The following is a 26,650-nucleotide window of genomic DNA, read 5'->3' as shown; positions in this document are numbered from 1 at the left end:
TTCTGGTTTGATTTCCATTCCTGATTGACGGTGATATGCTTATGTTAGGTTAAGCAGAGAAGTCATCTTAGATTTATTCTCAAGTTCCAAAACTTTCACTACGTTTGGGTCTTGTGAAGTCAATAGATGTGTGAAGGACCACGATTGCAGATCTGTACATGTATCAATTCCAAGGAGACCACCCCTCCTTCAAAACAGGAGACTATATAATCTTCGTATGCACTGATTTTATAGATCTGATGAGCAAGAAGCATCCTTCTTGTTTTAATATCAAATCTATCCATCATGTTTTGTGGTCAGTCAACCACTCCAAAACTGTAAGACAGGACAGGAAAAGCAAACTGGTTTTTATAGGTTGGATTTTGTTCCTGGACGTCAACGCTGTTTTCCGGATTAAGTCTTCTAAAGTACTCCTTACTAAGTTTTATATGCATTTGTTCATGTTTTACTGCTGATCCTTCAATTCCCAAGTATTTATACACTCCCTCTTGCTCAAGTTCTTTTATATCACATTCTTGTCCCAAACTGATGTTTTCCTGGTGCTGCAGTTTTCCAGCTTTAAAGGTTGATTTTTATGTTTATCAAGGCCAAATTACATTCTAATATCTGAAAAAGTTTTGACAACCAGCAGCTGTGCTTTCAGTTCCTCGTTTGATGAGCTACATGGTTTTAAATCACTGACAAAAAAGTCTTTAGATTTTGTTGTTTTCTTGAAGTCAAATTGTAGCCATGGCCTAAGCCGTTAAGTAAACAGCTTAATGGGTTAATGGCAAGGCAGAATAGCAATGGTGACAGGGAGTCACCCTGGAATATCCCCCTTTGAATTTTTATCCCTGGGATAATAATCTGTCCATTATCGTGGCTTAATTGCAAAGTGGTCTGCCATTGTTTCATGGTTACGGTAACACAACCAATCAGTGTAGGGTGTATCTTACACATTGTTAAGCACTCTTTTATCCATAAATGTGGGATACTATCAAATGCTTTTTTTGTAGTCAATCCATGCCATACTTAAATTCTTCCCCTTTTTATAGTTCTCAACTATAAACTTTATTTAATAACAAATGATCCTTTGTTCCAAATGACTTTCTTTTATTGCCCTTTTGTTCTATTGCTATATTTGAGTTTTCTTCTAAATGACTATAAACTCTGTCGGCATCAATTCAGCATTGTCAGAAAGCAGGTTATTGGTCTATAATGTTTGAGGTAGCTTGTAGGTTCACTCTTAAGTAACAGCATTGTGCACATATAAAATAGTTCTTACTCATGGCTAAATCCTTGTGCAAAGATGTTAATACTTTTAACTAAAAGTTGGGTACTGCATCTGGGCTTGAGGTTTTCCAGTTAAAAGCTTGTCTTAACTTTGTTTCAATCTCTCTGGCTGTTACTTCATCCCATTTCATATCTTGTATCTTTAAACTGCTTATTCTTTCTTTTACTTCTTCTATCCATTTTGCTTCTTTGTTGTGTTCCACAGGATATTCATAGATACTTCTCCAAAATGTATCTACTTCCTCTTTTTTTGGCGGTCTTCCAATTCCCCAGTGTGAATCTTTTCATGTTGTACTAGATAACCCTTTAGTCTGAAACACTTGCTGCATTTAGGACATTTATATGGTCTCTCCCCCGTATGAATAGTTTCATGTCTTACTAGACCAAGCTTTTCTATGAAACACTTATTGCATTCCCGACATTTATATGGTCTCTTCCCCGTGTGAATCATTTCATGGCATACTAAATAATACTTTCTTGTGAAACACTTAGCGCATTTTGGACATTTATATGGTCTCTCCCCCGTGTGAGTCCTTTCATGTACTACTAGATTAGTCTTTAATATGAAACACTTATTGCATTCAGGACATTTATATGGTTTCTTTTCTTTGTGATCTCTCCGGTCTACTAATGGAATTGGCTGTAGTATCAAACTTTGCTCACATTCAGAGTTCATGTTGCAGGTGTATCCTGTATGAAGCTGTGCTACAGGTATAACAGGATGCTTGTCGGAGCCCTTCAGAGTTTGAACAGAGTGCTGCAGGTTCTCCACAGGGTAGCGTAATAGAGATATTCCAATTGATGGCTGCGGACTCCATAAAATGCTCCATTCTCTGCTCCCATTACCTACAAACAGATTAATTATTAGTACTGTACCTTAGTGATGAAATGCATGTGATTCATTTTACTCAACAGCATGCATGCAGCTTTATCCATTTTAAATAAACAGGACATATTTTCCATTTTTAAAGTTAACATGCTCTGCTGCTATTAACACGATAAAAAGAAAAACAAAAAATCAATAGTTTTGAATATGTAACATGTTGTTGTCTTTCGGCTTTTCCCGGTTAGGGTTCACCACAGCGGAACTCCGGTCCGCTAATGATTGGCAGTAGATTTTCAAGGTACCGAGTTGCCAGCTCGACGCCCAACCTTCAACAAAGACATGCCCATTCACACATGTCTTTCAGAATGCCACTCAACCCGTGGGGAGGACATGCAGACTCCACACAGAAGGCACTCCCCGCACACTATCTGAGAATTGAACGGGAGAACCTCTTGCTGTGAGGCAACAACACTACTGCTGCACCACCGCGGATCAATTAATCATAAATACAGCCATATCTCTACTTTTCCTTACTAATATTTATTAAGGTCATACTATATCTGCACTGTAACTGACTCCTATAACACCGATTAATCTTTTTTACTTTAACATCTTTATTGAATTATCACTTGTGACATATGCAAATTTACATTTATACAAAAGTAGTGAAACTCTATTAACAAAGATTATACTTCACATATATTGCTATATAACATATAACCTAAGTAACATTACATAATTTCTTTCACACTTTTTTTAAACAAGAAGCATCTTTATTAAACCATTTACAACACAAGCAATCACACATTTACATAAATGAAAACAAAGTACACTGACACAATCCTAGTTGTAAGCATTTTACATCACAAACCATACATACTCCCAGTTGCAAACAATATACATTATACTTATAATCTATCCAAGCAGTTTTCAATCAAACATTAAATAGCTTATTTAAGTCTTGTCTTCTTTTAAACGTCATTCCTCCCCTGTACGTATTGTTCCCACGATTCCCATTTTTTTCCTATGTAGTTTGCTCCTACCCTTTTCAAAAGATCTAAATTCCAGTTGTTTTATTTCTCTTAATGCATTAACTACTTCCAATACAGCTGGTTTAGATTTTGATTTCCATTTTCTGGTAATTGCTTTGTTGGCAGCCACCATAATTAGACGCAGTAAGGTCTTGCCAATTCTAGGCAATTCCAATTCGGTATCGTAACTCAGAAAAATCATCTGCCTTTTCACACCAATCTGCCCACCCAGCACCTCAAGACAGTGCATCCCATCGGGAATCCTTAAAGTTCAATTCACCCGACTCCCAGAAAATACATTCACAAGTACCTCCTTCTTCCCAGTCACACCTCCATTTGCTGTCTACCTGAGGAAAAATTCTGTTGAACTATACTTGGTATAAAAATATCTATGTAAACATTCTAGATTTTGTTGCATATTGTTTAATCTTTTCACGCATACATATTTACAGTAGGGCATTTAAATGTAACTTTCTGCACTTCCCTGGGAGGCTGCAAGTGGTACTTTTGGATTAGCACTAGTTGCCAAACTTCAAAAAATAAACTGGCAAAACGTGTGACACATGATCAAATAAGAATAGAAGTACAAAGCACATTGAAATTGAGTGCAACAATGTAACGACTGGTCACAATGAAGTGCAACAATGTCTTTAACATAAGCAGATTACAGCATATCAGTTACTAATATAAGATTATACTACTAAATTTCATTCAGCAACACCTGAAACTGCCATGGCCTTGTTGCAAAAGGATTTTTGAGCGCAAAAATGAATAATATACCTCATGAAGTGTGACACTTGAGTGGCATACCAGAGAAAGTACCATAGCATAACTACCTTAACTTTACAGTGGACATTTGTGTGTGGTCACAACAACAGGGAACTCTGTCTCAGACCAAGGTCTGATATGCAGACAGAATTTCAGAGATGAGCACCCTCACACCTTGGCCAGGCTGAGGCCACCTTATGTACCCAACATACCCCTGTACATACCTGGCATAAAGGTGACATTCAATCATAAAATCTTTGGATTTTCTTCATGTGGATCACTGCAGCAGTCATGACTTCAAAGACGTTTGTCAAAGCTTATGCTATAATTATTTAGGACAGACTGGCAGCATGCTTTCAATAAGGCATGAGCAAATAAAGATAATGTCCAATCTGTAGTGCTTAAGAAAGATGTGTACTGAGGACCATGTGGCACCCTGTAAAACGTCCTGTACACTGACCCCTTTCGGGTAGACTCTAGTGGTTGCTGTGGATCTGTCATGTATATTCTGACTTTCAGTGTACAGAACTGTCTTGGTCTATCTTTTCTTCATTATACCATTCTCTGAGCTGGCTTAGATTCAGTCTCACTTTTATATGCCATTCTGCTTTGGAAATAAAAAATATATATATGACATCAGGAGAATATGAACAAGTGCATGGGAAACCTAGGTAATACTGACAATGTCTGAATCCCAGTTTTGGGAACATTCCTAGAGTGCTTAATATCTCTGGTTACATGGGCCTTTGTACATTACAAGGGCAACCAAAGACTTGCATTCATTGTGGCTCTTATGAAGATTTAATACAAACATGTCCTAAGAGAAAATGTGTTCAGTGCAGGGAGTTTGATTATATTACTCATAACCGTGAAACAGTATAAAAATGCAGGAAAACAGCATTTTCAGTTTGACTACCATTATATTAAACTGTCATAAGAGCAACACCCTTGACCTGTTAGTACTTTAGATCCATTATGTACTGCAGAAATATATGAGGTGAAGACTGACATGCATAATGTTCTGACTGCAGAGAGTGACATAGGTGAACACATCTCACATAGTACTAATGTCACACATGATGAAGGTGATAAAAGTGGCCACACAGGCATAACTTCTATTTAAAAATGAGCTTTACTGACAAACACCATTGATGCTTCTAATACTATTTATAAAAGGGTAAAGAAAATGAAAGGGTAACAGTTTGCAAACAAGGGGACATGACAACCTAATTAAATGTTTCCTTAATGTTATCTGTATTATTAATGAAAAAAGGCATTCAGAAATACAGGAAAGTTGTAAGACTATTCATTTAGACATTTGCTGTCTTTTGAATGTTTGTTGACTGCTAACTAACATCATGAGCCACAGGTACTGTGAGGTCATACAATTGTTTGGCCCTTTGGCCAAGATTTATGCTGCAGAATTGCCACATTCTGTAAAAAATTTTTTAACATTGCTAGATTTATTCCCATTGCTGGCAGACTTCTTGCATGCGATTTCAAAGGCCCGTTTAGCTTCATTCTTTTTATTGCTCTACATGCACCTACTATCAATATCAGTAAAAGACACTTTTAACACTACAGTAACCCCCTCCCCCCAACTGAAACACCCTAAACAGATAAGTTCAACATAAGCTCTACAGTGGAATTCAAAAAGCTGTGTGTAAGCTTCATACAAAACCTTCCTGGAGTTTACGTGTTTGCGAGGTTAGCAGCAACAGTGATTATATACAGGCTCATAGGTAGGTACTAGGCTATTGGCCCTAGGGCCTATATAAGCCTAGCCAAAAAGGTACACTAGCTTTCACCACCCAAGAAAATTATTTTCCTGTGCCCCTGTCGAGCAGAGCCACAGAAGTGATCCCTGGGATGAATTTCCTACTTCATATCCAATCAAGATTTTTCTTGAAGAGTGCTAATGAGGAGCTTTGTTTGATATAGATAGGTAGTTTGTTCCAGAGTATGGGAAGTGTCTGGGACAGGAATCTATCCCTCCAGCATGTTCTGTTTATTTTGGTGACAAGGTTTATGTCCCTAAAGCGTGTAGCTCGGAGATACTGGGATTTCTTTAAGTGGAACATGTCCAACAGCTGTGGGTTTGACATAGCTTTGTATGTTAGGTAGAGATTGCCTCGGAGTAGGCAATATGTGATGGAGTAAAGCTGGAGTTTTTTTTTAGATGGTCTGCGTAGAGCATCTGTTTGAGGCTGGTAGTCCTCTTTGTGAGGTATTTCTGCAGCTTTTCCAGTTGTTGTAGATGTCTTGTGATGTACATACTAAAAGGGGTGATGTACTCAACAATGGGTCTAATGAGTGATGAGTAGAGGGGAACAATGACCTCTCTTTTCCTGGATGAGAAACATTTTGGGATGAGGAGTGCCACATAGGAGGATTTCCTAACTACTGTGGTGATGTGATTATCAAAGGAGAGACTACTGTCCATCTGTGTCCCAAGGTCTCTTATCACACTTTCAGTGTTAAGTAGACTGCCACCTATGTGGAAGTTCATGGGTACAGAATTTTTACCAAAGGGGATGACAATGCACTTTTTGGCATTGAGTTTGAGGCCATGGCTTTGACACCAGGCATCTGTCTCAGTGAGGTCCTTTTGTAGGATGTCCACATCATTAGGAGTTTTGATTATGGCTCCTTGTTTGCAGTCATCTGCGAACTTTGTCAGCCACTGTGTTAGCCTGTACTTCAGAGAAGTAGATACCAAACAGGAGAGGACCCAGGACTTAACCCTGTGGTACTCCACTTGTCACTGGTCTGAAGTCTGATTTGGAGTCTGCTACTTTCACAGTGTGAGTTCTGTCAGTGAGCCAGTTGGCAAACCATCTTCATAAATAGAGGTTATATCTGTGTGACCACATATTTATGCTGTGCACCATGTTTAAACATAAAGCGATCCCAGTTTCATGACTGTAAACATGTTGCTGGCCAGGAAACAATGTAATGCAACAGAGATCACACTTAAACTTAGAGCAAACTAGCTTAGTGGACTGCACAGAATGCTACACTGATTACTACAGCAATGTATATGGCAGAAACACAGTATAGGATAGTGTATACAGTACAGACTACTGTGGAATCCCATTCCAGGCATGCTGTACAGAGGTTGTGTAAATGATCTGTAAAGGTACATGGACTGCCATGTAAAAGAGTCAGAGGAAGTCTGTGTGTGTACTGAATAGGAACACACAGATGAATTATAGGAATGAACACAGGGAAAGAGGACAGGTGAAATATCATAATGTAGAGCAGATGAAGGTATGTAAATGGAAGACAATTGTAGCAGGAACCCTAATCACATATCGACATGGTACAGTACAGACTGCCCAATGAAAATGTATATTATGCGACTGTCAGAGAATGGGATACAAAAATGGAGAGGATGTCTTTGTGATATAAGCACTAAGCACCCTGACATGAACAATGGAGAGGACATCTATCAGGGATGTTATATACAATCGGGGCTTGGTGCATACTGCAAAGCTGTGCAGACTGATTTGGCTGAATATGACTGTAATGTCAGCAGAGGTTTCCAGCAAGTGTGACACAGTTACAGGCTCATGAACAATAGTAAATTAAACCCAAACAGTCATGGACAATATTAGAATACCACCACCATTAATCCCATGTCTCTGACACAACATATGTGATTTTGAGTGATCATAAATAGTTCTGGATGAACACACTTGTACAACTATCTATTGTGACATGTCAGCAATCTACGAGGGCAATCAAGCACACCTTCCTGACACTAACATCTGCCGGAGGTGTTAGGAGGGACAATGCTATATCTGTATGTGACATTAGGTACTTTTCTGTTATCGGGGCAATACTCACAAATAAGTGTTTGGAATCTTACTAGGTGCTCGCAGTGATTTTACAGCTGCTATTGAAGTGGAACACACACACACACACACACACACACACGTGTTTGGAATCTTACTAGGTGCTCGCAGTGATTTTACAGCTGCTATTGAAGTGGAACACACACACACACACACACACACACACACACACACACACACACTTTTCAGTCACTGGTAATTATTACATGTGATCCTTAATGGCTACTCCTTTCCTTACATAAAATAGCTTATGTACAATATTTGGAAGGTAACACCTACGTTGCAGTGCTGATTTTACTAATGTCGTAGTGGTTACGAACATTTTCCTTAAACTACACACATCAGGGTACTTTTACTTTAGGGATCACATTTAATAATTATCATTGACTGGGAAGTAAGTGTGTGTGGGGCCCACTGCAGCAGCACCTAGGAGATGACTGCAACCACCTGGTAAGATTCCAAGCACTCATTTAAGTGTTGCCCTGATCTTTTCCTGTTAATAGTGACATGCAATTTCAACGAGTACCACACAAAACTTCTAATCACTAAGCTTCTGACTACTCTGTCATTTGAATAACAATGAGTTAAAGTACACACATCAGGGTGCTTCGTAACCACTATGACATTAGTAAAAACACTGCAATGTATGTGGTACCTTGAAAATATTGTAAATAAGCCATTTTCTGTAATGAAATGAGTCTTGGAAGTTCTAACATACGTTGTTTGTACAGCTAACATCAGATGGGGATTACTTGCGAAAAGATAAGCAGTGACGCGTTAAACGGAAAGTGCTCATTTGTAAGTGTTGCCCCGATAACGGAAAAGTATCTCACATTATGATCAATACAGGCTAGTTGACTTGTGTGCAGGACAGCTACATATGGCACAATCCACACTATCATGAATGTAACCCATGCCATCAATGTTGTCAAACAGCTATGTTTGCACTGTGTGCAGCACTGGAACAGGTATCACACATGCATCTGGTATAACACCTTGTGGGACTTCGGCACCATCAGACAGTAATGTTTATGTAAGAAAAAGAATACCTAGGTATGGCCAAGAAGATGTGTGGCAGCTCAGAGGTAGCACACTTCAGTTACACATCACTGGGGGATGTGTCTGGAGGTACATGAAGAAGGGTGCATTGTACTCCATTATTGGTGTGATGAAGGCTGTGACTTATAGAGGTATGGCCTTTGATGTGGATGTCCTGCACATACTCAGAAGTTACGTTACATACACGGGAGTTGTCACCACTGTGGCCACATGCTGGTGGATGTTCCACATACCGTCTACCCCAGGACACAGGTCACATAACAGCTTGGATTGTTTTCATAATATAACAAATCTCCACATGTTTTTGTTGCATCTAATGTGTTGTCATGGCTGTGGCACCAAGCTTTGGTGTGCGTTGATACTGTCTGTATTATACTAATATTACAGTCAGAGTCAACGATTACCCACAATCTGCAGTCCTCCATACAGATGTTTGGACACAGGATGTGTATGTCATTCTTGACATCTGTGACTGAAATAATGGACATGAAAAGGCCCAGCAGACAGCCCTGATGAATGGACCTGATCAGTGGACCCAAGATATACGTCACTTCACACATTTCAACATGTTTAGATGCCATGTATGTGATCCAGTGGTCTACCCACTCGATGGCATAGGTATTTATGTCCACATTTGACAGTGCTGAGTGAATACCTCATTATGGACTTGTGTCAAATGCCCTGGCCTGGTCAAGTTCCATAAGTAGTGTGGTCATCATGCATGCCCTTGATGACCTCTGAGGATATCTAACAGATGAAACAGAAATGGATATAGCATTAACAACTCACACGTCTGTTGCTCACAACGGGGATATTACTAGTGTCCATTCAGAAAGGGTCCATGAAGACTTGTTTGTCTGCCTCAAAGATGAGGAGAGTCAGGATGCATCACACATGCATGCATCAGGTGCTGCCCCCCCCCCCCCACTCAGTTGGATGCAGGTCTAGATCACTGTCAACAAACCTAATCGTTAAATACATTTTTATTGAACCCATCCATTGAAATCTTAATCCACTGAATGTTTATTTAATCAAAAAATTCCCAGGGAATAACCAGCTGTGGGCCCTTTTTCCCCACTGTAGTGCGATCTCAGGAGTTGGTATATTTAGTTATGGGTGTGGGAGCACGGTTCCCCACAATGGAGGGAGTGTTGGGTGCAGCCCTCCACCTGGGTGGGATTTAAATTTTGTGATGCTGATTTGGTTGGCCAACTGTTTTCCCCCTGGGAAAAATTTTGCTTAAAAGAACATTTGATGGATTAAGGTTTCAAAGGATAGGGTTTGACAAAAGCTTATTTGACAACTAGGTTTTTCGACAAAATGATGTAACCCAATGCACACCCTTCAACGGAAACGTAGGCTGCTTGAAGGGTGTGTTGAAGTATGTATGCAACCGTGTCAGGTAGGTTTATGTTCGGAATCATGCTATAGACTATTTGTGATGTTGTCACAGCCCATTGATTCTGTGTGATAGGCCTCGATAAAGGTAAGACAGTGTATACTACCTATCTTGATCTGGCCTAGGGTTTGGACACAATTTCCCAGTCAACTATCATTGAGAAACTCTGATAAACAAACTGTTTATTATAAGACGAAGCTTTCAGGTAAAAAAAACCTTCATCAGTGTATAACAGAAGAAAAAATAGTTCACTTAAATACTAATAACACACATCCCAAAAATTAATCAATTAACCAATTAAAACCTTAAAGTAAAACACAACTATTGCAAGCACATCTGTTTGTGCTTTAATATTGGTTTCAATGACACAGTCTGATTAATACCTGGTCAAATATCAGCATTCATTCTTCGAATCCATTCATATTCCTTTATTTTTAACTTGTTATTAACATCACCCTTTCTTATACTTACAACCACCTTATCTGTCACCATAAAAACAAATACGTGGCCACTGCCACATTCATTTGTATGCTTGGCTAACGAATTAGTGGTATTGTTTCTTTGTGTATCTGACCTATGTTCAATAATCCTATCCGTAAGGCGCCTGACAGACTTCCCTATATAGAAAGCTGTGCATGATTTGCAAGTGACAAGATAAACTACATGCATAATACTGCATGTAGCAAAACAATTAAACTTGTATATTTTCCACTTACTGGATGTACAAAAGTATTATTCTTATTTATGACATCACAACAACAAAAATTATGGCAAGGTACAGTTTGAATTAACATTTAATTTTTCTTTATAACATAGTTTTTGTTTCAAACTCGCTGAATTCCTATATGAAAAACTAGGTGTTTGACCAATAATGGAGTGTGGCTCTGGTAAGCATGCTAAAATACATCCATTATCACTAATAATTTTTCTTATACCAGATGTTTTTCTATTAAAAGTTGTAACATAATATATTTTATCTTCACTCCTATTGGATATTTGCATGTAATTTTTTTGTTCAATATTATCTATGCAGAAATAAGGTTGAGCTGTAGATGTTCTTAACTGTAATATATTATTAATCTCCCTTTCCAAATACACTGCATTATAACTTCTTTCTACAAAATAATTTTTTAGCTCATTGTCTTGTGTAAGTATAAAAATGTGGATGCATTTAATCTACTTATTCTTAAGAAATGTCCTCTAGTAATACCACAGTTTGTTTTACCAGCGTTATCCAGTTTTTCTTCTGCTTCTGATTGAGAAAATCTCCCAGCTGGGATTATTCCTTTCATCACTAGATAGTGAACCAAATGGCTCACCAACAAAACACATACTGTGAAAGTTAGTGACTCAACCTCTACCAGTAGAACTGTCACCATTGGCATATCCCAAGGACCTGTGCTGGGTCCTTTACTGTTTGAAATCTATTTCTCGACAGTCCAGGCTACACTATATGGTCTTGGGCTTACCAAGCTTGCTGATTTAGCATAGTTGGTGCAATCACTGAGTCCACCGAGGATGTTAACATACTACAGGAGAGGCTAACAGATAAATGATTCATGCCAAAGCCACAGTGTCTACAAATAAATGTAACATTTGTCATTATTTTGCCCTTCTGCAAAGTGGAATTCCCTGATAATTACAACACTAACAACACTCTCCCCCTATTGATGAAATCCAGTGGTGCAAGACCATAGAACACATGTAGATAGCAAACTGAACTTCGACCACCAAGTGTCCATGATGGTATGAAAAGGTTACATCATGTATTTCATTAGTCAGGGCATCATATCCAGATCTGAGGATGATATAACAATAATACAGTATAATGCTCCCTTTTGCATGTACCTCACCAGATACCTACAGCAGCTGAAGAGACCACAGTGGTTTTTCACCAAGAAAGTACAGGGTCTGCAAATCATGTGATGTTGTATGTGGATAGATTGAAAGTCCTGTCACTGCAATCTGTACCGTATCAGATGAGGTGACTTGCGCCTGGCCTACAGGCCAGTCTCTGATCCTGCTCTGATGGGAATACTGCACATCCACAAATCAGCTATAGCTGATGGCATCAGCTGAGTCTGGTGAGAGGAAGATGGTAATAGCAGTGTCCCACAAGCTAGTGGGAAATACTCTCTATAATGTCAAGCAATAATGTCAAGCAAGTGCACAAACACACACACACCCCAGTTGACTGCAGTGAGAACAGAACCCTTACCCAAGTACAAAGACTACAGAACTCAGTACTTTACTCAAGCACCATGGCATAAGACTGACTTTTACAAGGCTGCAGTATAACTTACTGTGGATGACATCAGCACTGGATGTTGGAAAGAAGATGTTGGGATGCCTACATGAAATGGATGTGTAAGCATGTGCAAGTGTCAACCTATTGGCAATCCACAAGATTGGAGTGGTAATTAGGATACACACTTATGCTCCTCTGACTAAATAAACACGCACAAGTGCACATGCACACACACACCTGCACTTGCACACACAAACACCCACATCTCCCAGTTGACTGCAGTGAGAAGAGGACCCCTACCTATCTAGGTACACTGACTACTGAACTCAGTACTTTACGCAAGAGCCATGGCACAAGTCTGATTTTTACAAGGCTGCAGGACAACTTATAGTGGATGACATCAACTCTGGATGTTGGAGAGAAGATGTTGAGAGGCCTGCATGAAATGGATAGCTAACCATGTTCAACTATAAAGATATTTTAAGTTCTGCATGTTACTTGATTGATGCGTGTGCAATGTATAGTATTTGGCAGTTGCATTCCAATGTGCAGGTACACTTCAAGAGACAAGCTTTTCAAATTATATGCAAACAGGTGTCCACATTACTATAAGTATCAGAAAATCCAAATGTGTATTGTCATTTTAAAGATGTGCATGGGATAAACCACAAAACCTATTAAGTTATGTAGTTTAGTTGATAAAATATGTTAACAAGTATTGTGAGACCAGTGTTGTATTGCATAAGAGGAGGTAACAGACGGCTGCATTGTAAATGATACATTTTGTTAGATAGGGCCTTTATTTTTTTCTGTTTCCACATGCAGTTTCATGTCATGAACACCCACTAAATGGACAGCAAACAAAAGTAATACATGCTGTTGTCCACTTTGCATAGCATATCACTGAGCAATGAGTTTGTGTGATGGTTGGCAAAGTGTCTGCACATGCAAGATACTGGAGGGTATCACAACACCAGCTGACAGAGTAGTGCTACCTGAGTGGACAGGCAGTAAGGGGCATCACAGACATTACTGCCAGGTTGGGTTCCAGATGTGCTGCACATCGATGCTGGAGCCGGTAAAGCTGGGACAGGGTGACCCTACTGGGGCTGGCCTACATTGTTGTGTTGTGAAGCATTTAGTTATTTGTTACAGATGGATAACATGGAGACATTTTGACAACACATAATAGAAAAAAAAAAGATAAGGGTTGGGGTAAGAGAGAAAAAAAGAGATAAAATTAGTACCATCACATGTGACACATAATGCATTATCACAGTAATACAACTATTTTATCTGAAGTATTACATTTAAAGTACACTTCCCAACAACTACAAACTATAATTATAGACTGCTCAAATAATCCCTGCAATGTGCATATATTGCAGATTTACTTAGTCTAATTGTAGAGATTACAATTAATAGCAGGGCATTTGTGTCACTTTTATTAATATAATATTATTAAAGAATTGCAGTATTGTATAGTTGCTACTTGCAGTATTTTAACCCACAACCTCGGACTACAGTGTTACACTTGACTCCTAAAGTTGGTTTGTGCTACAGACTTATGCATGCATAGTTGATTTTAGAGTTAGGATATGCATACTTACTTTGCTACTACTTCACAGAAAACAAAAACATTTTTTCAAACTTTAAAACCTACAATAATACTTCTCTTGTGCTGCATACATACCACTTGTTTCCCTCAGTCTCTCCAGATGATCAGGATGAACCTACCTACTCGCCACTATTTCAGGATTAGCTGTGAGAAGGAAATAACAGAAGAGCATTATGCATACCAGTCTTGCCTACATTTAGCTATGTATTATAAATTGTCTATTTGCATACTTAAACAATTGCGGGATGTCGACAGTTTGAATGTCACCCAACCACTGGTTGAGTGTAACCCTCTTGCACATTTTTAGGTTGAAGTGGTGCCTACATTGTTCAACAGTGCATGGGTTGCCAGTCGCACTGGATACAGCCTTGGCCAGAATATTCCAAGCATCAGACTTGTAACTGGGAGCCAGAATATTCCCCCTGCAGATATCTTTGGTTGTGGCGCTTTACCAGGAGTCCAAGAAATACTCTGGATTCCTGAACAAACCACCTCTGTGCCCTAAACTGGGTACCTTCTCCTCTAACACCAAACATGTCTAATCCAAGGGCAATATCAATAGCAAATAATGATTTCCCACCAATTCCTGTTATCATGTTTACTGGAAGTGCACAAACCTGACCAATGATGCCAGCCATGCCTGCACAATGTTGAGTGGAAAGCAAAAGTGCCCAGCAGGGGGGAAAGGAAGTTTTGAACTTGGAAGGTTAATTTGACATGTGATGTTAGCTTGAGGGGTGTTTATAGCTGCAACTGTTAGGAGATTTAGCTTTGCTTTCATGCATTGGGGACATGACTATCGTGACCTGACACACGTTTGTTTGGTTTTATACACTGTTAAAATAGATTTTTACAGTGTTGGATTCAAACCTATGCATAAGGGACAAAGCATTTTCTTCCACAGTAGTGATTTTCCACCTTTGCCACAGATGAAGTGCTTCTCAGCCACAGTTATGAATCATTCATAAATACAGATGACAAACTGAGGTGTTAACCATGTATATGAGTGACCTGACAAGGTCCTTGTATACACATTCAGTTGTGTATTTGTCTTATTTAAGTGTGAAGGCCACCCAAGTCCAGAGAGAAGAATTATACCTACAGAAACATATTAGACAGTATACCCTCAATCGTTCATCTGAACCTTCAAAACACAGCAAGGGTGTCTTATCGCTTATACATATAATCCATATCAGCTTCACTATTTATAATTACGTATAGAATGTTATAAGTCATATTTAATATAATGTGAAATGGAACAAGAGTATAACCCAGGGCCAGGTGTATGGCAGCCCTACACTTACACCTGTGACACAGGAATATTGAAATAAAGAAAACTTGTGTAAGATCTTACCATAACCATAGGTGTCCTCTTCCATATTGCAGTATTTATAATAGTAGGCAGGTTACTGCCTGCAGCACCGGACATCTGGCCAGTATAGCAAAGTCTTGAGAATAGCCATACGTGCGGCGTCTGATGTCAGAAACATCGACTAACGTAGGCTATAAAAGTGACGTCTGCACATACCCACTTCAGAATGCACTGCCGCACACAGCAGTACCCGTGTTAAGCAAGAAGAGGATAGTAAAAAGACTTTTCAGACCCACATGTAAGACCAGATCAGAGGATGCCTAAGAGGCATGTGTCTGCTGTCTGTCTTTAAATGGAATAAGGAGCAAGTCCCCACTGGTAAATAACAGGAGAAAAGGTACAGGACGACCATGTCCCCACTGGTAAATTAAAGGAGAAAAGGTAAAGGAGGACTATATCCCCACTGGTAAATAAGAGGAGAAAAGGTAAAGGAGGACCATGTCCCCACTAGTAAATAACAGGAGAAAAGGTACAGGACGACCATGTCCCCACTGGTAAATAATAGGAGAAAAGGTAAAGGACGACCATGTCCCCACTGGTAAATAATAGGAGAAAAGGTAAAGGAGGACCATGTCCCCACTGGTAAATAATAGGAGAAAAGGTAAAGGAGGACCATGTCCCCACTGGTAAATAATAGGAGAAAACATGTCCCCACTAATAAATAATAGGAGAAAAGGTAAAGGAGGACCATGTCCCCACTGGTAAATAATAGGAGAAAAGGTAAAGGAGGACCATGTCCCTACTGGTAAATAATAGGAGAAAAGGTAAAGGAGGACCATGTCCCCATGGGTAAATAAAAGGAGAAAAGGTAAAGGATGACTATAACCCCACTGGTAAATAATAGGAGAAAAGGTAAAGGAGGACCATGTCCCCACTGGTAAATAATAGGAGAAAAGGTAAAAGAGGACTATGTCTCCACTGGTAAATAATAGGAGAAAAGGTAAAGGAGGACCATGTCCCCACTGGTAAATAATAGGAGAAAAGGTAAAGGAGGACCATGTCCCTACTGGTAAATAATAGGAGAAAAGGTAAAGGAGGACCATGTCCCCATGGGTAAATAATAGGAGAAAAGGTAAAGGAGGACCATGTCCCCACTGGTAAATAATAGGAGAAAAGGTAAAGGAGGACCATGTCCCCACTGGTAAATAATAGGAGAAAAGGTAAAAGAGGACTATGTCCCCACTGGTAAATAATAGGAGAAAAGGTAAAAGAGGACTATGTCTCCACTGGTAAATAATAGGAGAAAAGGTAAAGGAGGACCATGTCCCCACTGGTAAATAATAGGAGAAAAGGTAAAGGAGGACCTTGTCCCCACTGGTAAATAACAGGAGACAAGGTAAGAGAGGACCATGTCCCCACTGGTAAATAAAAGGAGAAAAGGTAAAGGAGGACCATGTCCCCACTGGTAAATAAAAGGAGAAAAGGTAAAGGAGGACTATGTCCCCACTGGTAACTAACAGAAAACGTAAAGCAGGACCATGTCCCCACTGGTAACTAATAGGAGGAAAGGTAAAGGACGTCCATGTCCCCACTCGTAAATAACAGGAGGAAAGGTAAAGGAGGACCATGTCCGCACTGGTAAATAATAGGAGAAAATGTAAAGGAGGACCATGTCCCCACTGGTAAATAATAGGAGAAAAGGTAAAGGAGGACCATGTCCGCACTGGTAAATAATACGAGAAAAGGTAAAGGAGGACCATGTCCCCACTGGCAAATAATAGGAGAAAAGGTAAAGTAGGACCATGTCCCCACCAGTAAATAATAGGAGAAAAGGTAAAGGAGGACCATGTCCCCACTGGTAAATAATAGGAGAAAAGGTAAAGGAGGACCATGTCCCCACTGGTAAATAATAGGAGAAAAGGTAAAGGAGGACCATGTCCCCACTGGTAAATAATAGGAGAAAAGGTAAAGGAGGACCATGTCCCCACTGGTAAATAATAGGAGAAAAGGTAAAGGAGGACCATGTCCCCACTGGTAAATAACAGGAGAAAAGGTAAAGGAGGACCATGTCCCCACTGGTAAATAACAGGAGAAAAGGTAAAGGAGGACCATGTCCCCACTGGTAAATAACAGGAGAAAAGGTAAAGGAGGACCATGTCCCCACTGGTAAATAATAGGAGAAAAGGTAAAGGAGGACCATGTCCCCACTGGTAAATAATAGGAGAAAAGGTAAAGGAGGACCATGTCCCCACTGGTAAATAATAGGAGAAAAGGTAAAGGAGGACCATGTCCCCACTGGTAAATAATAGGAGAAAAGGTAAAGGAGGACCATGTCCCCACTGGTAAATAATAGGAGAAAAGGTAAAGGAGGACCATGTCCCCACTGGTAAATAACAGGAGAAAAGGTAAAGGAGGACCATGTCCCCACTGGTAAATAATAGGAGAAAAGGTAAAGGAGGACCATGTCCCCACTGGTAAATAATAGGAGAAAAGGTAAAGGAGGACCATGTCCCCACTGGTAAATAATAGGAGAAAAGGTAAAGGAGGACCATGTCCCCACTGGTAAATAATAGGAGAAAAGGTAAAGGAGGACCATGTCCCCACTGGTAAATAATAGGAGAAAAGGTAAAGGAGGACCATGTCCCCACTGGTAAATAATAGGAGAAAAGGTAAAGGAGGACCATGTCCCCACTGGTAAATAATAGGAGAAAAGGTAAAGGAGGACCATGTCCCCACTGGTAAATAATAGGAGAAAAGGTAAAGGAGGACCATGTCCCCACTGGTAAATAATAGGAGAAAAGGTAAAGGAGGACCATGTCCCCACTGGTAAATAATAGGAGAAAAGGTAAAGGAGGACCATGTCCCCACTGGTAAATAATAGGAGAAAAGGTAAAGGAGGACCATGTCCCCACTGGTAAATAATAGGAGAAAAGGTAAAGGAGGACCATGTCCCCACTGGTAAATAATAGGAGAAAAGGTAAAGGAGGACCATGTCCCCACTGGTAAATAATAGGAGAAAAGGTAAAGGAGGACCATGTCCCCACTGGTAAATAATAGGAGAAAAGGTAAAGGAGGACCATGTCCCCACTGGTAAATAATAGGAGGAAAGGTAAAGGAGGACCATGTCCCCACTGGTAAATAATAGGAGAAAAGGTAAAGGAGGACCATGTCCCCACTGGTAAATAATAGGAGAAAAGGTAAAGGAGGACCATGTCCCCACTGGTAAATAATAGGAGAAAAGGTAAAGGAGGACCATGTCCCCACTGGTAAATAATAGGAGAAAAGGTAAAGGAGGACCATGTCCCCACTGGTAAATAATAGGAGAAAAGGTAAAGGAGGACCATGTCCCCACCAGTAAATAATAGGAGAAAAAGTAAAGGACCATGTCCGCACTGGTAAATAATAGGAGAAAATGTAAAGGAGGACCATGTCCCCACTGGTAAATAATAGAAAAAGTAAAGGAGGACCATGTCCGCACTGATAAATAATACGGGAAAAGGTAAAGTAGGACCATGTCAACACTGGTAAATAATAGGAGAAAAGGTAAAGGAGGACCATGTCCCCACTGGTAAATAATAGGAGAAAAGGTAAAGGAGGACCATGTCCCCACTGGTAAATAATAGGAGAAAAGGTAAAGGAGGACCATGTCCCCACTGGTAAATAATAGGAGAAAAGGTAAAGGAGGACCATGTCCCCACTGGTAAATAATAGGAGAAAAGGTAAAGGAGGACCATGTCCCCACTGGTAAATAATAGGAGAAAAGGTAAAGGAGGACCATGTCCCCACTGGTAAATAACAGGAGAAAAGGTAAAGGAGGACCATGTCCCCACTGGTAAATAATAGGAGAAAAGGTAAAGGAGGACCATGTCCCCACTGGTAAATAATAGGAGAAAAGGTAAAGGAGGAACATGTCCCCACTGGTAAATAATAAGAGAAAAAGGTAAAGGAAGACCATGTCCCCACTGGTAAATAATAGGAAAAACGGTAAAGGAGGACCATGTCCCCACTGGTAAATAATACGAGGAAAAGGAAAAGCAGGACCATGTCCCCACTGATAAATAATAGGAGAAATGGTAAAGGAGGACCATGTCCCCACTGGTAAATAATAGGAGAAAAGGTAAAGGAGGACCATGTCCCCACTGGTAAATAATAGGAGAAAAGGTAAAGGAGGACCATGTCCCCACTGGTAAATAATAGGAGAAAAGGTAAAGGAGGACCATGTCCCCACTGGTAAATAATAGGAGAAAAGGTAAAGGAGGACCATGTCCCCACTGGTAAATAATAGGAGAAAAGGTAAAGGAGGACCATGTCCCCACTGGTAAATAATAGGAGAAAAGGTAAAGGAGGACCATGTCCCCACTGGTAAATAATAGGAGAAAAGGTAAAGGAGGACCATGTCCCCACTGGTAAATAATAGGAGAAAAGGTAAAGGAGGACCATGTCCCCACTGGTAAATAATAGGAGAAAAGGTAAAGGAGGACCATGTCCCCACTGGTAAATAATAGGAGAAAAGGTAAAGGAGGACCATGTCCCCACTGGTAAATAATAGGAGAAAAGGTAAAGGACCATGTCCCCACTGGTAAATAATAGGAGAAAAGGTAAAGGAGGACCATGTCCCCACTGGTAAATAATAGGAGAAAAGGTAAAGGAGGACCATGTCCCCACTGGTAAATAATAGGAGAAAGGTAAAGGAGGACCATGTCCCCACTGGTAAATAATAGGAGAAAAGGTACAGGAGGACCATGTCCCCACTGGTAAATAATAGGAGAAAAGGTAAAGGAGGACCATGTCCCCACTGGTAAATAATAGGAGAAAAGGTAAAGGAGGACCATGTCCCCACTGGTAAATAATAGGAGAAAAGGTAAAGGAGGACCATGTCCCCACTGGTAAATAATAGGAAAAACGGTAAAGGAGGACCATGTCCCCACTGGTAAATAATCCGAGAAAAGGTAAAGGAGGCCCATGTCCCCACTGGTAAATAATAGGAGAAAAGATAAAGGAGGACCATGTCCCCACTGGTAAATAATAGGAGAAAAGGTAAAGGAGGACCATGTCCCCACTGGTAAATAATAGGAGAAAAGGTAAAGGAGGACCATGTCCCCACTGGTAAATAATAGGAGAAAAGGTAAAGGAGGACCATGTCCCCACTGGTAAATAATAAGAGAAAAGGTAAAGGAGGACCATGTCCCCACGGGTAATTAAAGGTGGACCATGTGCCTACTGGTAAGTAATAGGAGAAAAGGTAAAGGAGGACCATGTCCCCACTGGTAAATAATAGGAGGAAAGGTAAAGGAGGACCATGTCCCCACTGGTAAATAATAGGAGAAAAGGTAAAGGAGGACCATGTCCCCACTGGTAAATAATAGGAGAAAAGGTAAAGGAGGACCATGTCCCCACTGGTAAATAATAGGAGAAAAGGTAAAGGAGGACCATGTCCCCACGGGTAAATAAGAGGAGAAAAGGTAAAGGAGGACCATGTCCCCCTGGTAAATAATAGGAGAAAAGGTAAAGGAGGACCATGTCCCCACTGGTAAATAATAGGAGAAAAGGTACAGGAGGACCATGTCCCCAAAAAAAAAAAAAAAAGGGGGGGGGGTTCCCCCAAAAAAAAAAAAAAAGGGGGGGGGGTTCCCAAATTAAAAGGAGAAAAGGTAAAGGGACCATGTCCCCAAAAAAAAAGGGAAAAAAAAAGGGGGGTAGGGAAAAAAATGAAATAAAGGGAAACCTAATTATTTCCTTAAAAAAAGTTTTTAGCCATTTCAGTATTCATCGGGGAAAAAGACCATGTATGAGCCGGGGTGGAAGGATGTCCCTGATCCAGGAGATTTAATAGCTCTACAAATCTAAAGCTCTGGAGACCAAGTCTAGTTTATAATGGGTAAAATATGTACACATGTCCAAGTCCCCCCAGGATAAAGGTAGTCATCCAGAAGAAGGGAGCTGGGGATGCCCCTTAATCTTTTAAATTTAGATAAAATTTCCTGAAGGGGGGTAAAATAAAAGTCCTTAACCTAAGAATAGTCTGGAGACCCCTTCCCAAAGTTTTTGGAAAAAAGTGCTGGGGACCTTTTAAGGGTTTGGGTTTTCCAGAATAAAGGTTGGGACAAAGGTTAAGGGCCTTTTAGAAGTTTTTCTATAGAGAAGGGAAGGTTTAAGGGATTTATGGTCTTAAATTTGGAGAAAGGAAGTCCGGGGAAATTGCCAAAAGGGGAGGTTTCAGGGGTTGCATTTCTGATATCCCGGCAATTAGGAAGAGAATGTTTTAAGGCTAATTAGAGAACTTTCGGAAATTAGTAAAATAATTTTTAAAGGGAAAAAAAAGGCCCAATAGGGAAGGACAAGGGGTCTGAATGGAGGATTTAGGGAAAGTTTTAACCCGAGAGAAAGGCGGGAATATGAAATCCTAATTAAAAAGGAACCCGCTCCTGAAGGGGAAACTCCCAATAAAAAGGACCATACAAGGGTGGAAGGTCCTTTTTCTTTTTAAAAGGAGAACTTTTCCATTTTTTAAAATTTTTTTTAGGAGGCCGGTCCTCGAACCTGGGGAAATTTGTGTAAAGGGCAAGGGATTAAAAAAGAAGGTAGATTGGGCCCTGGGGACTAGGAAACCCTTTGGTCTTGGGGGGACCCCGTTGATTCCCCTTGGTAAAAAGAAAGGGGAAAACCAAAGTTCTTTGGAAAATCAAGAGGATTTTTTTGTTCCTCTGAAAAAGGCCCTTTTAATTTTGGGGGGGAAGGCATGAATCTTGCCCCCGAAAAGGAAAATCCCTTTTAATTGGGGAGTGGGCCCTTTTCAAAAAAGGATTTTTTTCGGGAAAGGAAAACAGTTGTCCTTTGGAAAAATTGTGGGAACCGAAATTGAAAGTAAGAAGGGGGAAATTCTTTTGGCCATAGATTTTTTTAAGGAAGTATTGCTTAGGGGGGAAAAATGGATCCAAAGCCAAATCTTTTCTAATAAAGAAGGTAAGACCTTTTCCCCTTTTTATGGATAGGTTGGGAGATTTAAGGAATAGAGAGTTGGGGTTTTTTAGATTCCCCAGCCCTTTACTAAGGGTTACCCTTGGTTTTTTTAAAATTTGGTGTGTCCCCGGGGAATTTTTTACCCCTAAATGAAGATTAACAGGTTTTTTATTAATATAGGTTCTGAGGGAACACTGGATACAATAAAACCATGCTTAAGTGTAAACCAAATGGTAATCAAAAATTAAAAACAAGCCCCCCAAAAAAAAGGGGGTTTTTTAGTTGTGGCCCCCCTAAAAAAATTTAAAAGCATCCCCGTGGAACGCTAAAACCTTTTTTAAGGAATGAACTGAACAAAACAATAGTTGAAAAACCTTTAAAAAGAAAATTCAAGGGGGTTTAGGGTCCGACATAAAAAATATTGGGGGGGCTGGGTCCAACCCAAAAATTTTTTTGGGGAACAGAGGAGAAAAGAGGGAGGGAAGTAGTGGAGAAATTAGGCAAATACGAACAGAAAAGAAGGAATAGCAAGTTTTTAATAAAAAGGGGAAGAAGAGAAACGATTAAAATTTAAGGGAAAGAAAGAAAAAAATTTTAATACCTATTTATTTTTAATTCTTTTTTCGAAAAAGATTAGATTTTTTGTGAAAAATTAAAAGCATCCATTTTTTTAAAATTTTCCCCCTTTCCCCGGGTACAATCGTAGGTTAAGTTTTCTAAGCCTTTTTAAGATGGAAACAAAACTAAAAACCCCATTTAAAGGAACTTTAACACCTTAAAAAGGTGAGGTTTTGGCAAATAAAAAGGAAAAAAAGGGAGGAAAATTTTAAAAAAATTTAAATTGGCCCCAAAAAGAAAAAAAATTTTTCACCAAGTCTAGGCTGAAATTAAAACCCCCCCCTTTAAATTTATTAAAAATAAATAATTAAATTATAATAAATTCAAACTTTAAAAATTAAAATTTTTTTAAACAATATTTTAATTTATTTAAAATAATTTCATTAAAAAAACAATAAATATAACCCTTTTTAAAAAATAACTTTTATTAAAATATAAAATTAAAATAATAAATTTTAAATTTTAAAAAAAAATTTTAAATTTTTGATTTTTAAATTAAATTTAAAAATTTTAAAAATTTTTTAAAAATTTTTCCAAAAAAAAAAATTTATATTTAAAATTTAAATTTTAAATTTATAAAAATTTTTTAAAAAAAATATAATTTTAAAAATTAATTAATTAAAAAATATATAATTTTAAAAAAATTTTTATAAAATTAAAAAAATAAAAAATTTTTTAAAAAAAAAAATTATATATTTATTAAAAAATTTTAATTTTAATAATAAAATTTTTAAAAAAATTAAAAATAAAATTATTAATAAAAATTTTATTTTATAAATATTAAAAAAAATAAATTTTAAAAAATTAATTATTAAAATTTAAAAATTTAAATTTTAAATTTTTAAAAAATAAAATTTTTTAAATTTTATTTTAAAAAAAATTTAAATTTATTAAAAATAAATTTTTTAAATTTTTTTAACATAAAAAATTTTTAAAAAATTTATAATATCTAATTTAAAATTTTAAACAATAAAAAAATTTTAATTTATTAAAATTTTAAATAAACATAAAAATTTATTTGATAAAACCCTATATTAAAATTTTTTAAAATTTTTTTTAAAAAAAGTAAAAAGCGGTTTTTGGGGTGCTGCAGTTTCAAGGAGGACAAGTATGTCCCAGAAGGAGCTTCCAGGTAGAGTTACCTATCTCAATTGTTAAATACATGCACTGCAGCAAAAGAACGTAGTGGAATCTAGGATATCTAAAAACTAAGTCCAGCAAACAAAATGATGCCCAATGCTGAGAGTAAGAACACTAATTCCAAAAAACAGATAAAAACAGATAAAAACAAATAAAAACAGGTAAGCGCTTTCACGATTGCTCGCTTCCAAAGACCTTAACAAACAGTATGAAAAAACAGGCCTTTAAATACAAAAAACTTCCAGTTAATTAAAGCCAAAGAACTGCTCTCTCCAAAGCAAAAAACACAGCATCCATGGGACCTGATGGTGTCCCCGGCTGTGTGCTCCACGAACTCAACGAGGAATTAAACCCACAGCTAGGACAGCTGTTTAATCATAGTCTTACCTCTGGATACGTACCCAGGGAGTGGCGCACTGCAACTGTGGTCCCACTTCACAAAGGCGGTGCCTCCACCGACCCTGGAAATTACCGACCCATTAGCTTGACAAGCCTTATCTGCAAAGCCATGGAGAGGATCATAATGGACCTCATAAATAAAGACATAGGGAATTTGCAGACTTTGGATCCATCCCAGTTTGGCTTTGTCAAAGGCAGATCATGCCTTCTAAACTTGGTTGACTTTTGAAACAGTCACCCAAGCCATTGATGAGCGAACGGCACTCCATACAGGCTTCCTCGATGGGGCGAAGGCCTTTGATACAATACCCACTCGGGTATCATTGAAAAACTCATCAGCTTAAATGTTAACCCATACATCACAAGATGGGTTGCAAACTGGCTGAGTGACAGAACCCACAGGGTCAGAGTTGCTGGCGCCATGTCAGACTCAAAGCCTGTCACAAGTGGTGTACCACAGGGCTCAGTCCTGGGCCCACTCTTGTTTGGCATCTACTTTTCAGTACAAGCAAACACAGGAGGGTTATGGCTGACAAAGTTTGCAGATGACTGCAAACTGGGCGCCATAGTAAAAAACACATCTGACACAGATATCCTTCAGAAGGGTCTCACAGAAATGGATAACTGGTGCCAGAGCCATGGCCTAAAGTTAAATGCCAAAAAATGCATAGTCATACCCTTCGGGAAAAACAAGGTTACCCCTAGCTACCAAATAGGTGGCAATCCACTGAGTACAGAAGAAGTTATCAGGGACCTGGGGACCCAGGTTGATAGTAGTCTGTCATTCGACACCCATGTAGCTAAAGTAGTTAGGAAGACCTTCTACATTGCCCACCTTATCATGAAGGGATTCTCATCTAGATCAAGGGAGGTCATAGTCTCCTATACTCATCACTCATCAGACCAATGATTGAGTACAATGCCCCATTCGGAATGTATCTGACCCGACACTTGCAGCAGCTGGAGAGGCCACAAAAGTTCCTCACCAAAAGGATAAAGGGTCTCAAACATCTGTCCTATGCTGCCCGACTGAAAGAACTCCAGCTCTATTCAGTCGCTTACCGCTTGCTCAGAGGTGACCTTTGCCTAACATACAAGGCCATGTCAAACCCAGATTTGATGAATATGCTTCACCTCAAAAATCTAGATCCGTCAGAGCCACAAGGGCGGAGACTTAAACCTCGACACGGCTATTAATAGGGCGTGCTGGAGGGATAGATTCATCACCCAAAGACTCCCTATGCTGTGGAATAAAATCCCGGTATATGTGAGGCAGAGCACCTCGCTGGCCTTGTTCAAGAGAAATCTTGACCAATGGATGGGAGATCGCAGATATACCCCAGGGATTACCTCAGTGTCACTGCTCAACAGAGGCACAGCAAAATAATGGGTATAGTTCCCCATACTAAAGGGGTGGCGTAAGCCACAAAACTATGGGCTAGGCTTGTAAATGCCCTCGGGCAGATAGCCTAGTATGAACCTATGAACCTATGAATTAAAATTGTTGGGTGTTAACACTTATCAGTGAACTAAACCTCTCTTCTTTAGGAGGCTTTAAAGCAACGGCACTATTCAAACCAGGTGGCACATATGCTTTAAAGTTGACAATCCATTTTAACTCAGCAAGTTCAGTCTCATTACTCAAATCCCTTTCCCTTAAACTTTCATTTAATTTCTGCAGTACCAAGAACTTCAGATACATGTTTCGCTAATGCATTTGTTAATTTATTATTTCGTAGCTCACTCTGATGCTGGAGAATCCTGTCCTTAAACATATGATTTGTCTTCCCTATATAATATGAATCGCATACATTACACTTAGGCATATAGACCAAATTTTTCATACAACAGTCTGCATAAAAGGACAGATGCATAGGATCCATACTTAATGGATGCATAATCAAGTGTGTAGACCATATATAACTGCATGCCTTGCAAGACTGACGTGCATGAGTTCCCTTACGCTGGGAGGTGAGGTGCCTATATGGTTCAGTGTGTTTATAACAGAGTCGCTGTTTCAAGTTCTTGGTATTTTTGAAGCAAAACTTAGGAAGTGGTTCTATATGTTCACTGGTAGAGGGATCAGTCAACAGGATGGACCAATTTTTCTTTATGACTTCACATATTTTATTAACCTCTGCTG

At 39.1% G+C, this 26,650-nt stretch overlaps 1 protein-coding gene and 2 long non-coding RNA genes across 3 annotated transcripts in view; 2 read left to right on the top strand and 1 right to left on the bottom strand.

The window, feature by feature from the left end:
* Positions 1-1,158: 1,158 nt before the first annotated feature.
* The window catches only part of LOC122813936 (zinc finger protein 614-like), a 980,134-nt gene continuing 954,642 nt past the window's right edge, over positions 1,159-26,650 (bottom strand). Inside the window, exon 5 of the mRNA XM_044086481.1 lies at positions 1,159-2,118. Within this exon, the coding sequence (XP_043942416.1) occupies positions 1,508-2,118 (611 nt within the window). The 3' untranslated portion in view covers positions 1,159-1,507. The remainder of the gene's footprint in view (positions 2,119-26,650) is intronic.
* Positions 15,856-16,219, top strand: LOC122813939. The gene is made up of 2 exons (XR_006366745.1): positions 15,856-16,051; positions 16,127-16,219. It is a non-coding gene; the product is annotated as an uncharacterized LOC122813939 (long non-coding RNA).
* The window catches only part of LOC122813940, a 293,904-nt gene continuing 288,129 nt past the window's right edge, over positions 20,876-26,650 (top strand). The window contains exon 1 of the long non-coding RNA XR_006366746.1: positions 20,876-20,939. This is a non-coding gene — a long non-coding RNA (uncharacterized LOC122813940). The remainder of the gene's footprint in view (positions 20,940-26,650) is intronic.

This window comes from Protopterus annectens, chromosome 10.part0 (assembly GCF_019279795.1).
Source record: "Protopterus annectens isolate FY-2018-M chromosome 10.part0, PAN1.0, whole genome shotgun sequence".
Lineage (NCBI taxonomy): Eukaryota > Metazoa > Chordata > Ceratodontiformes > Protopteridae > Protopterus > Protopterus annectens.
The sequence above is the reverse complement of the archived record's forward strand: the minus strand, read 5'-3'. Positions and strand labels throughout refer to the sequence as shown.